Source organism: Rhipicephalus sanguineus, chromosome 11 (genome assembly GCF_013339695.2).
Source record: "Rhipicephalus sanguineus isolate Rsan-2018 chromosome 11, BIME_Rsan_1.4, whole genome shotgun sequence".
NCBI lineage: Eukaryota > Metazoa > Arthropoda > Arachnida > Ixodida > Ixodidae > Rhipicephalus > Rhipicephalus sanguineus.
Window position 1 is genome coordinate 69,656,325 of NC_051186.1, and position 13,834 is coordinate 69,670,158.

The window sequence follows — 13,834 nt, forward strand, 5'->3', positions numbered from 1 at the left end:
CACATGTGGGTTTCGGGCACAGTAGGCGGAAAGAAAACGTGGCTAGGTGTAGCTTACTTGTGGACAGACAATAACTGCAGAGAAAAGAATCTGGAGATAGTGAAATGCATAAGCACCGATATTAAAGAATTTGGTCATGATGCCGAGATAATCCTTCTAGGGGACATGAACGCTCACATTCATGACCTTGACGGATATTCAGACACCAATGGCAAGTTATTGCTAGATCTCTGCGAGCAACATAGTCTTGAGATAGTTAACGTGGGGCCTAAGTGTGAGGGGCAGATCACGTGGGAAGTCAGAAACAGGCAATCGAGCATTGATTACTGTCTCATGACAGAAGGAATATATGACAAACTTAGAGAGATGAGAATAGACGAAGAAGGCATTAACAGCTTGGGTAGTGATCATAAACGCATAATATTACAAATGGGATATAAAACTGAAAATAAGAACATAGAATCAAAGTTTGGCAGCTCGTATCTAAATGACAAACAAATAGCAAATATAGCCGCAAGAGTCGAGGAAAAAGTAGACGAACTACCAGGCAAAGACTGGAAGTATAGTGAGCTGCTACATGTAATCACGAAAGAAATGGAAATAGAGAAGAAAACTATTTGTTGGAAAGGAAAGAAAAAGCCAAAAAGTTGGTGGAACAAAGAAATCCGGGAAGCGATCGAGATGCGACGTCAGGCATCACGGGAGCACAGACAGGCAAAAAAGGAGAAGCGGCCACAGGACGAAGTCAACCAAATATGGGAAATATATTTAGAGCAAAAATCCATTGTGCAGAAATTAGTCGAGGCAAAAATTAAAGGTGAAAGTGAACGCTGGATGACAGAGATTCGCGAAAAGAAGAAGGCCGCGCCTAGGATTTTTTGGAGCCACCTAAAAGCGCTGGGTAGGAAGTCTGTCACAATGCAACAACATATGGTAGATGAAGGAGGAAATAAATTGGAAGGATATGAAGCGCTAGGTTACATCCGAAAGATAACAGCCGATTCGTTTAAAAAGGTCACCCAGGGGATTCCCCCGGTAGGTAATAGTACGCAAAGGAGTGCAACTGACGAAGATGTAGTACTAGAGAATTTCAATTGGAAGAAGGCCGAAGGAAAAATTCCTAAGCGCACTACTCCGGGCTTAGATGGGGTTCCCGTCAGCCTCATTAACGAACTCGGACATAACACTAAAGAAGCACTGCTGAAAGCCGTAGAAAAGTGCTTACAGGAGAGGGAAATACCAGACAGTTGGAGAAAAAGTAGAATGAACTTAATCTATAAAGGCAAGGGAGAAAAGGATAACATTCGCTCGTATAGACCGCTAACAATTACATCGGTGCTATACAGGTTGGCGATGCAGGCAGTAAAATTAAAAATAGAAGCGTGGGTAGAACAAAATGATATTTTGGGAGAACTTCAGAATGGATTTCGAATCGACAGGCGGTTAGACGATAATCTGTTTGTTCTTACCCAGTGTATAGAAATATCTAAAATAGAAAACAGGCCCTTATACGTAGCTTATCTAGATATCACCGGGGCGTATGACAACGTTAATCAGGAAATTTTGTGGGATATATTGAAGGAAGTGGGCATAGGTGACGACTGTGTACAGCTTTTGAGGGAAATATACCGAGGAAATACAGTTTGTATAGAATGGGAAGGAATAAGTAGCAAGGACAGCGTTGAAATTAGCAAGGGGCTGAGACAGGGATGCCCTTTGTCCCCGCTGTTATTCATGCTGTACATGGCGAGGATGGAAAAAGCGCTAGAAGGTAGCAACATTGGATTTAATTTGTCACACAAACAGGTCGGAGCGATGGTTGAGCAGAAGCTTCCAGGTCTATTTTATGCTGATGATATTGTCTTATTTGCGGACAGTCAAGATGATATACAGCGACTGGCAGATATATGCGGAAGGGAGTGTGAGGCTCTAGGACTAGGATTTAGTGCAACAAAATGTGGATTGATGGTATTCAATGATCACGGAGACCATACGGTATTAATACAGGGCCAAAAAATACCGAGGGTAAGCGAGTACAAGTACCTCGGAGTATGGGTAAATGAGGGGGATAGATATATGGAGGTACAAGAGAAAGCATCGGTAGCAAAGGGAAAGAGGAATGCTGCAATTATGAAGCACAGAGCTTTATGGGGATACAATAGGTACGAGGTGCTTCGAGGGCTGTGGAAGGGTGTGATGGTTCCGGGGCTTACATTTGGGAACTCAGTGGTGTGCATGAAGTCAGAGGTGCAATCAGGAATGGATGTAAATCAAAGGACGGTGGGCCGCCTCGCGTTGGGCGCTCACGGGAAGACGACAAATGAGGCGGTAAAGGGTGATATGGGATGGACAGGCTTTGAAGTGAGGGAAGCGCAGAGCAAAATGAGATTCGAAGAGAGGCTGAGGAAAATGAAGGAGAGTAGATGGGCAGAGAAGGTTTTCAGGTATTTGTATAGAAAAAGCGTTGACACGCAGTGGAGAAAAAGAACTAGGAGGCTCACCAGTAAATATACGGCTGGCAGTGCGGGCGATATGGCAACAAGGAGCATTAAGCGGAAGGTCAGAGAGGCGGAGAGGACTTATTGGATGACAGCGATGGAAAAGAAGCCGGCTCTGAGTAACTACCGAATAGGAAAAAACGAAATAAGGAGGGAAAGGTTTTATGATAATTCAAGGGGAAGCGCTTTACTGTTTGAAGCAAGGTCGGGCTGCCTTAGAACGCGTAGTTATAAAGCGAGATTTAGTAACGAAGAAGAACAATGTACATGCTGCGGGGGAACTAAGGAAACGATGGAACATGTACTGATTGAATGTGGCGATATTCACCCAGGTATACGTGTGGGCACGAGTCTACATGAAGCCTTGGGTTTTAGGGACAACAATGGAAAGCTGAACACGTCCGCGATAGAAATAAGTAAGAGACGGTTAGAGTATTGGTGGCAGAAAAGTAGAGATAAAGAACAAAAATAAATAATGGGGGAAAAATAAGGTCATTCTGCCTTAAGAGGCAGAGAGATGGACCGTGAATTTATATTTTTTGGTATAATAACATAGATTTAATCAATGTAGATAAGGTATTAGGCCAACATGAAACAAGGAAGTTTTTTTTTTTTTTTTTTTCTTCTTCGAGCCTGGTGGCAGACATGTCACCGCCCCGTTTTAAAGGGGACGCTCATAGCATCCATCCATCCATCCATCCGGCTGCTTTATGGTCGACTAGCGGTGCATGCGCATCCAATCCGATCCAATCCAATCCATCTATGCTCGTGTGCTGTCTGTTGCGTGCAGACGTTCTGCGGCGTGCGCGGTGATTGTGGTAAGAGGTACCAATTTTGCGTTCGTTTAAGTCTCACACGATGTTACGAACGGTTATTCGGAAGTTCACAAATGCATCGTGTTGAACGTACGAGGGATTGTCAGTTAACGAGACCGCGGGAAAGAACAAAACCTCAGACATGAACAACAGAATCGCGCCGTGAGTCGGAAGTGTTATGACGCGAGTTCCCCATACATACAGTGTTCACGATGTAGCCTTCTACACGAGCGACTTACTTTTGCTAAACTTGCGTGTTTGTTTTGTTTTTTTCACGTAGACAATTAGCGCGCTGTCTTGAAACGTCTACAAGTCGCGGCGGCTTTCTTTTTGTCGTTGTTATCCTCGTTACGAGTTGTGCTTTGACGTCCACCACTTTCGACTCAAACGGTAAACTGCGCTTCATCAATATCGTGAAATGCTAATCGACCTGTCGTGACAGCCGCTTCAGCGAGTCGGCTCGTTGCAGTGTCTTCGAATGTCAGTCAATGCGTGCATTCCTAAAGCGCGGGTCATTGCCGCGTCTGTACTATACTGCTAAGCTCGCGTTGACGCGGGTTCGATTCCCGGCCGCGGTGGCCGCATTTCGATGAGGGTGGTATGCGAGAGCACCCGTGTGGTTTGTACTTAGGTGCAAGTTAAAAAAAGTCCAGGTGGTTGAAATTAATCCCCTCACTACGGCGCGTAAAACCCAGGCGACTATTCTTCTTATTATTACTACTACTATTATTATTGCTGTGCCCGTAGGTGAAATGTTGGGCCTCACTACGAAAGTCTGTTCTTCACGCATTGTCGTTGGCGGGAAATTGCGCTGTAATGCGGCAGTGTTTCTTGCGTTGTAAAAGCTCGTAAAATGCAGTGGGAAGGTAGGGTGTCGGAAAACGCTGACACGAATACAGCAGCTGTCAGAAAACGCTGACATGCTTTCTGACAGCTGCATTATTCAGTTTGCGCGAATGTCGGTGCCGTCGTTTCTGGCCAACCGTACGTTACACGTTGATGACCAATGTGTTCATTGTGTTGCGATTTTCCTTGCTTGCTAGAAGGTCAGCCACTCTGCTCGGCTACCAAAATAAGCATTTTCCCCCCATCGATAAAAGTTACAACTTCGAAAAGCAAAAAAGGCCAGCATTGTTGTTAGCCTGGCATCCCTAAACTGCTGTCGTCTAAGCTTAGAATAACCAAGAGCTGAGCTAATTGGTATGTATTCGTGTTAAAAGATAGGGCGTGCAAACATGGATGCAAGGGAGAAGTCAACGGTGTTTGTGTTGCCTTGACTTCTCTTTTGTACCTGTGTTTGCATGCCCAGTCTTTTAACATGCTGTCATCTATCTAGGCAGCAACAATTATTGCACTGGCAGGCGCGTGGGAACAAGTGTGTGTGTGTATGGAAGATTGTGTTTGGTTTAGCTTCTCTATGCTGTCTTGCTCAGAAGAGCTGTGCTTGCCTTTTTTTTTTTCTGTACGACGAAACAAAGGTGCTTGATGTTCAGCCTTTCAAAAGACATTGTGGGAAATGGAACGGAAAGTTGGACTAGTTGGTGAAGATTCATTGATCTAAGTGACAGTGATCTTTCACCATAAACATCTGAGGGCATGTGAGGTAGTAGAGGCGTAGCATATCAAGAAACATTGAAACGAGTGTGGCATAGCACCTTTAGACAACGAAATTGAGCTGTTGTAAAAGGGCTAGCCGTGCACATGGTGCATCACGAGTGACTGAAAAAAAAAGGCAGGTACTTTTTTGGTGCGTGTTCACTCCAACCAGCTAGCAGAATATGTAGCTTGGTTTTCTCGCGTCATCGGGTGTGTGATTGCCAAGTTTGCTTTGTTTTGTTAGTTTTCAAGGATGCGATTTTCATGAATAAAAAATCGGTTGAAGTTTGGTGCTTGCCCCGTGTGCTTCTTCTCTGTCTTCGTTCGTTGCGCTACTAACTACGTCATGGTTGTCGTGTTTCACATCGTCAGGGAACACCCGCAGCCGCCATGGAGAAGACTGCGGCCCAGATCACGCTCGACGACATACTGACCGTCTTCAGCGCCACAAAGACGGTCAAGAAGGTCGCATCCAACCAGAAGCTCTTCGTCCCGCCGGAGCCGTCGTCCGACGACGTCAAAGACCTTGAGCCGCCCAAGAAGGAGTTGTAAGTGATCGGGGTTCTCGATTGCGTGATTGTCTCTCGTGTTCTGCGGAGTAGTGAGTTCACGGTGGCGTTTTCAAGCAAATCTCGTAATCACAGATTGGCATTGTAGGTGTGTCTGCAATAAAGCCTGGCACCCACAAGAGTACAAAAATACGGGCGTACGCAAATTACACCCTTGAAGGTGTGCCGATCGCATGCGTATTTGTGTGCGCCGTTTTCCAGTCATTGATGCTCTCTCAATCGTCGGCTGTTTCTGATGCGGCAATGTGATCTGTTGTCAAGCTGACTAGTCATCTCACGTTGCCACATTTCATTGTGGCCTAGATATGAATGCATGACCATTATCGTTGCCTGCAGCAACTAAAGTGTTGCACTGCCATGCATGTGGATGGCGATCCGATTTCCGGCATGGAGGAAGGAAACAGTTAGGAGGGAGCATCGCGCAGCACAATATAAAGAAAGATAAGCAGTATGTCGGGCATGCACACGCCAAGCTTGGCTTGCCCTCGTTTTCCCTATAGGGCAGGGGCTCATGAATCTTCTATGTTGGACCACTGCTAGAATGGGTAAGACTGTGCAAACGATGAGTCAATGTGCGAGAACACTACGCGAGCACTCATTAGCACAAACGCTTATTTGGCGACCACCTGTGACACTATCAATGTTTGTTGTTATCGTTTGTTGTAATGACTTTACGTACCTTGGTTCTGAGGTGCAGAAACATTTTTTTACCATCTTGCAAGCAGCACAGGTGATTGGTGTTCCTACATATTGGCTTCCCTATGCTGTACTATCTGAAACTTACAGGGTCTGGCCATAGAGTAATGAGACTGGGTCTGGTAAAAAAGAATTTGTTGATCCGATCGGTACATACTATTAAAATTCTTCAAAATAGTTTCCTTGGGTGTCGATACACCGATTACAATGCGATTCCCATACTGCAAAGGCTCCCGGAAATTCAGCCGCCATGACCTCTTTGAGAGACTCCGTCACAGGCTGTTAGATGGTGAGAATACCTTCAAAACAGTGAACTTTCAGGCTTCTCTTGAGCTTTGAAAACGGGAAGAAGTCTGTGGGGCTTCCATCAGGGCTGTGTCGGATCTGCATCAGTCCTGATGTGAGCTCGACAGAACTATTTTAAAGAATTTAAATAATATGTACTGATTGGATCAACAAGTTTATTTTACCAGGCCCAGTCTCGTTACTTAACTGTCAGACCCTGTATGTGTCTATGTTGCCAAAGGCTTTATTGCAGACGACTTTGTAAGGCTGCGCCTACCATTTTTCTTTTTCGTTGCACATTCCACAGTTAAGGGATGATAACCAGAGGTGTATCAGTGCTGTGTGCACTTGTGACGTTGACGTTGAAGAAGTGCTGACTCACGTTTTTTGAGGAAACTACCACACGCTTATCGCAAGTAGAATCGTTAAGCTTGGGGATCGTTAATGGGATGGCAGCAAAGTGGCATCTCAGTAGTAAGGCTTGTCTCGAAACGTACCATACCTGGTATCGTCCACATCGCCGTCGTTTTGGGATGACCCATGAACAAAATTCGCTACCATTGGTGTAACAGTAAGGCGAAGTATAACGATGTTGGTTACTGAAGGTAAAGTTTACAAAAACACAGCGCTGCATTCTACTTGCCGCACTTGTGTGTTGTAGCCATTGCAGGAACGGAACAAGCCAACGTGTCATGATGTGACTAATTGGCTGTGTCATTTCATAACACATCGTGGTGCATCTGCCTATGGGGCACCAAAAGTGAGACTAGTTCGAAGAGACAGGTGTTACAGTAAATATTTTTAACACTCTCTGACACTTGCCAATATTATAATATGTCAAAGGTGTAGGTTATCTGGACGTTTATTTATTTACTAGCCATAAGGCTTCATTGCATTATCATCTCAATGTTGTGCTTGCCTGTTTAATTGTTAGCAAAAAAGGCTTCAGCGCATTACCGTGTCAAAGTTGCGATTGCCTGTTTAATTGTTAGCAAAAAAGATTTCAGTGCATTACCATGTCAAAGTTGCGATTGCCAACAACTGTTTCATTTCCCACTGTTTTGAAGTGCAAATCATCTCGTGTTGTGTTTTCTCCAAACAGCCCTCACCGTTGCCGTCGCGAAAACCCTTCTTCAGCCTGCATAAAAACTTCGTCGACGTGCCTGTGTTGGTGAGCGCGGATCGGGCGTGAAAAATTCGCCGTGTGCGATTTAGCACGCTGCCGCCGAGGGGCCGTGGTCAAGCATGTTGCCAAGTGCCAAAGTAGATTAAACTCAGAGTTGACGCTTATAATAAGCGGAATTGGGCTTCTCTACTCACCAAGTCGCTCGTAGAATTTGCCAGTCGCTTGTCGCCGTTTTTGGGCTTATTCGCATTTTCCTACAAATAGTTATTTTAGAGCTCATTACGCTGCGCACGTCAGTTGAGCGTTCAAATGAAACACACGCTGGGGAAGTCAAGAAGCAAGTGTAACGTTATTCATGCACTCGCAAACGTGTATTGAACAGAGTGGAGACTAGTTTAAAAAGTAAGTTACGTGCATTCATTCACAGTTGTGCATGTTTACGCTGTGCAACATAATAAGCTTCTTTTTTGTGTTCCCTTCGTACACGACCAACTTTTTACCATAATACAAGATTTTTTTTCAACAACGAGAAAAATGATTCAGCTTCCGCTTCTTTTGGGCTACTTCACAGAAGCCGCGCTACTGTTTTAGGCTTATCTTGGGACGATTATTGGCCTGTTAGCCCGGCAGCGTCTGGCGACTCTGATTTAACTAGACCCATCTTCGGGAGCAAATACGGCTGGTTGGTTGGTGACTTGGGTAGGGACGGAACAAGTTAAAAGAAGGGATAGACGGGAGCGTCGGTGTGTGTCCCTTTCTTACGCCTCGTCGCTTTGCGCCGTTTCTACTCTATAGTCTCTGGTTAACTGTCGGCTGGGGTCAGCTGTTGCAAGTTTGTGGAGTCTTGCATATGTTTCCGCTGTCCTTTGTGCAGCCGAGAGCAGTTGGCGCAGCCATACATTCTCTCTGACCAAGATTGGTAGCTTGAGCCAGTTGGCATGCTTTCATCTTTGGTTGATGCAGCGCTCATGGGACGAGGACAAAGAATTAAGAAGCACAGGATAGGCGCTGTCTCGTGCTTCTCATTTCTTCGTCCTCGTTCTGTGAGCGCTGCATCAACCAAAGATCTCTGACCACTTGCACTAAGCAGATGTACGACGAGTACAGTTGTGAATGAGAGTTTGGATGCCTCTAATGCCACATTGTCCGCTTTTTCAGTGCCAGCGGAACACAGTATGCCAAAGAGTACCAAGAGAAGGAACTGGCGATGCTGAAGCAGGTGCGTTCCCACGATGTGTGTATGTCATGGATTGAAGCGTGTGTTGTTCCTTGCGGTCACCTGCAATTGGGATCGAGTTCCTTGATTGCGCGACCTGGCTTGCGCCTGCAGCTGCTGGCCGAAAATGCCAGAAACAAAAGAAAGTGAGCAGAGCTCAGCACAAGGACGTGGAAAGGTGTCTTAATAAAAGCAAAAAGATTTCCGTAAAAGCGAAAATTTCAAATTTGTGGGTAATTCGGAAGTCTGTGAACTTAAAAACACTGCGTCATGCGTTCCTGAGAGTAGCTGAAGATCAGCAGATCCGTAATAAATTAAATATGGTAGAACCCCACTGATACGTTACTGACGTGACCGTAAAGAATAAGCGTAAAGCCGGGAAAGGCAGATGCTTAAAAACAGAAAAAAAATTAGATAGATTTTAGTAACAAACTGCACAGAATATTTTTTTTTCAATGCTTTTGTGTGAAACTAACCTGCAACATTGCTAGGTGTGTTTACTCACACCCGAACAGCACGAAAAGTTTTTCGAGCACCTGCAGGGTCATATCTTTTTGATTAATAAAGAATGCGCTGCGACGGCACATTATTCTACAGCATGCAGTGTAATATTGTGCAGCAGGTAACAAATTAGATTAATGCTTTAGACTTGCAAGTGAGCTTGCCCAGACTAGTTTATATGTGTCGGTGACCATCACTGTTGCGATAGAAAAATTCGATCCAGATCGGGCCCAGCTGTGATTGAAAGTGACCACGTGGCACTGGTGTTATTGCGCCGTGTGGAACTCTGGTACTGGTCACCTGTTGGAGCTGCGAGCATGCTGTTCGGCCGACATTAGAATGACTATGGATAGTGTGGTCGTACCTCATCGTAAGGAAGTCGAACCTGAAGCGATGGTATTATTGTTTCTAAATGATACTATTTTACACCATAATTGCAGCACAATACTCGGAGCCCACGTCGCTTGAGTAAAATGAAAGAAGCTCGACGTCGTGTCATAAAACTTGAGTTACCAGAAATGAGATAACTGAGCTAAACTGACTTTTTCTGCAATCCGTCATCTCCTTCGTCGGTCTAAAATGCCTGATGTCCAGCATGATTCGTACCTGAAGGAGCTATGGGAATGAAGGCCTTTGGTGAATGCTGGCAACTCTGTTCATGGTGTCATTCTTCGAAATTCAGAACAGTAAATGGGATGGAAGACCTGTAAAACGGAGGACGCAGAAAAGAACACTGACTCACAACAAGGCTTATTCGTCACAACTGCACAATATACTTCATGCGTAGTATATAACAAAAGAAGGAATAAAGGTGTCGAACACCACTACTGCAAGCAGTACAGATTGCTTGCACAAATACTACGCAAAGTGGGCACACAAGAGACTAAATTTCTCTCTCTCTTTTTTTTTTTTTTTTTGTTAGAGAGCTGTTGATGGCCTGCTTACACGTTGCGCAGTCTAGCTAATTCGAAAGCCTTGAGAATTTTTGTCATCTGTGTAACGGTGTTTGATGGGTGTTTCTTTTGTCGTCTCTTTATTAATCACCTTTTCCTTCTTTTGATATACGCTGCGCAAATATATACTATTGTGCGGTTGCGACAAATAAACCTTGGTGTGAGTCGGCGCTCTTGTCCGCAACCCTTCTTTTACCAATCTTCCGTCTTTCATGCTGTTCTAGACTTCCGAGTATGTTGTACAAACTTTTTCAATTGTTGATTTTGGCACTGTTATTATTCCTTCTTTGCGTTGCCGATCAGACGGACCCAGTGGACCGTCCGGGCCCATCGAGGGGTGCTGGTGACGCAGCGGGCGACGAGCTCACCGCGGTGGCAGGGTCGCAGGCCAACCAGTTCTCCGCCCTGTCGGACCTGGTGGTGGAGAGCACCCAGCAGGTTTACGCCACCTACTGCCAGCGGGCGCACGTGCCAAACATGGACCTTCCGATCATGGAATGCAAAGAAGACGTGAGAGAAGCATCGCCTCTGCAATATCGGTGGCAGTTCTGGTCAGATGATAGGCAGAAAGAAATTGTGGCATAACTTGTCTAAGATGATTCGCTACAAGGCGATTGCCTACATTCGGGTTATAGGCATACAAAAATTCGGGCATGACTTATCTACGACGAGTGTCTATAGGTTATGTGAGGGCATTGACGTTATAAGGCGAAGGAATTCGTGGTGTGCCTGCCGCTATCTGCGTTTATAAATGGCCACATTGTCGTAATTTAATCTACACCCAACGGTTGAGTTGTCGGATCAGTTTTATACATTTGCAATCTTTCAGATGTGTCGTACCTCAGCGTTAATTGCTCAATTCTTGCTGTCGTGAGTGTTTGTGATGAGGCGTGTTTGAAATAAAGGCACTCGGAAGCAAAAAGTACGTCCCATGCAAGAGCACGTGAATGAAATTTTGTTCGTATGGGAGAGCGTATGGACATAATATTGTTCGTATACGAGTGTGTACAGTTTTTTTCTGTATGCTAGAGCGTACGGGCGCAATTTTTTCTGTATACGGTAGCATACGGACTTAAAAGCATTTGTCTGTGTGCATTGACACGCCCTGGTTCTGCCTGAACTTTTTCTTTTTGCGAATGCCTTTGAAACCTTGAAGCTGACCTGTCGCGTTTAATTGTGCGGCAGATACTGCGGATGGTGGAGACATACTCGGTGGTGGTCATCCGGGGCACCACGGGTTGCGGCAAGACGACACAGGTGCCCCAGTTCGTGCTGGACCACTGCGCCTCCACGGGCACCCACTGCAACATCGTGGTGACACAGCCGCGTCGGATTGCGGCTATCAGCGTGGCGCACCGCGTCTGCCAGGAGCGCCACTGGACGCTCGGCAGTATCGTCGGATACCAGGTGTGACTGAGTCATCAGATCACCTCCATTTCCACTATCCTTACTGCATTTGAATATCCATCCGCTGAATAACTGCATCCAGTCCAAGGTCTCTACAACGAACAACTTTTACAGTGGAATTATCTTTGAAGCGAAGAATTTCCTATGTTGCGGCCATGTCAAGAGCATAACTGTGCATCACCTTTACAATGAAGTGACCTGCATCACGAAGCATTTCAAACATCTTGAGCACTTCATTGTAAGGCTTTTATATATTACAATGGTAGCATTATGGATGGCTTGTAGGTGCGGGTTGTCACTGGGATATCTCCATCTGCGGCTGTATTCTGTAAGATACCACCGAGTGCACTTGTTCATTTAGTCACGTGCCAATTGGACGGACTCCAGAGCTGGCAGACCAGTGTCATACGTCACTTTTTGCTCTTGAGTCTGTCCAATTATAGCTCATTGAGTACTAGTAGACAGTTCACTTCGTCATCTCTTACAGAATTTCGTCCTTGGCCCAGTAGTGGAAATATTTTCTCTTAGCTCGGGCCCGGCCAATGGCCGTCTTTCTGTGGTCTCCATTGCAAAGCTTACGGGGTTGCGAAGCGTGTTGCAACGCGGGCCTAAAATTTCGTTGTCCGTGCTCTACTTCTGTGGGCATTAAACTCCTGCAGCAAAATTACGTTACTTAGACCCTCTTAGGTAAACAGGACAATTTGAACCTGCCCTCTGTTCTCAGTCCTCCTACTAAGGTTGGCCAGCCCATGTGATCTTGTCACCAAGATTATGTGAATCATTTTACGGGCCGCTTCCTGGAGTGTTCAGGTGGCATCCATTTGTCTCTACTTGCCTAAAATGGGATGGCGTGCAAAAAATTGTGTTTACAGAACTGTGTATGTCCGTAGTTTATATGTAATGTACTCCCCCCCCCCCCCCAAATAAAAAAATGCAGCCTTAACACGTGCCTATGCAGTGACTAAATGAAAAGTCATGCGTCTCGCATTTTGTTAGCTGCTTGGCTCATTCCACAATGCTGATGGCTTGCAGGTCGGCATGGACAACCAGACGTCCAATGACACGCGGCTGTCGTACGTGACAACGGGCGTGCTGCTAGAGAAGCTCATCGCCAAGAAGGACATGAATGATTACACGCACGTGATTATTGACGAGGTAAGCTGCCTGTCGAGGATGTGGCTTAGTGCCTCGCTTGCATTATTGCAGCTTTGTCAATGGAAAAGTTAAATGGATCCTTTTCATATGTAAAACTAGCTTTTCCAAGATGTAGTTTTTCAAGCTAATGGCAATGTAGTCGTTTCTGGAAATGGTGTGTACAAGTGTAGTTTAGCTCGACGCTGCGAAATGGAAAATGTAGCCTTGGCTCTTGCGATATAAACATCCATAATAGAAAAGCCCCAGCATGGGTGACTGGAACTTTCTCTTTATTTGAACCACAACAGTTGCTCGAGTGTGTTAGGGTTCACTATTCACTTAATTTTCTTGTTTCTTTTCTTTTCTTTTTTTTTTTTCAAATCATTTTGACTCTCTTCCGATCAGGTGCACGAACGAGACCAGGAAACGGACTTCCTCTTGCTCGTGGCACGCAGATTTCTGCGGACCAACTCTCGTGGCGTCAAGGTGAGTCAGTCTGAGACGGCGGGGTTCTGCTGCCAAGTTCCAGATGCAGGGTTCAATTCCGCCGCTGTTGTGGTCGCATTTTAATCTTTGCAGAATGGAGACATGCTCGTGTGCGAGACATTGAGCAAGCCAACGTCGTGTTTGCAATGCAGCCATGTTTTATGGCTATGTGGGTTCTAGTGATGGGGCATACACGAAGCATAACATTTAGAGTGGACTGACATGATTATGAAACGGTGCAACGAAAGAACACATAACACTTGACCATAAAGAAGACACGAAGACAAGCACTGGAGATTTACATCGGACTCTCAGTAAACGGAAATTTCTTAAACAGGATTGCTGCTTAAATGGAACAACTGCCTCACATGCGATTGGTTTCATTCTTGAATTTTGCATCCCTGTTCATCTCTCAGCACACCGAACTCGAAACATATTTTAATGGTCCCTTCAGGTTCCATTAAAAAGAGTTCACTGTATTTGAATGATGGATAGATTAATTGCATTAGTTATTGTAATTGATGTATAGTAGGCTAACTCGAAAGTACTGTG

The 13,834-nt window shown here is 45.3% G+C and overlaps 1 protein-coding gene across 1 annotated transcript in view; it reads left to right on the forward strand.

Moving 5' to 3' along the window:
- Positions 1 to 3,267: 3,267 nt before the first annotated feature.
- The window catches only part of LOC119374679 (ATP-dependent RNA helicase TDRD9), a gene marked incomplete at its 3' end in the record, with an annotated part of 31,584 nt that continues 21,017 nt past the window's right edge, over positions 3,268 to 13,834 (forward strand). The window contains 7 exon segments of the mRNA XM_049420323.1: positions 3,268 to 3,316; positions 5,282 to 5,457; positions 8,744 to 8,804; positions 10,559 to 10,765; positions 11,441 to 11,662; positions 12,695 to 12,817; positions 13,202 to 13,282. Coding sequence (XP_049276280.1) covers positions 5,300 to 5,457; positions 8,744 to 8,804; positions 10,559 to 10,765; positions 11,441 to 11,662; positions 12,695 to 12,817; positions 13,202 to 13,282 — 852 coding nt within the window.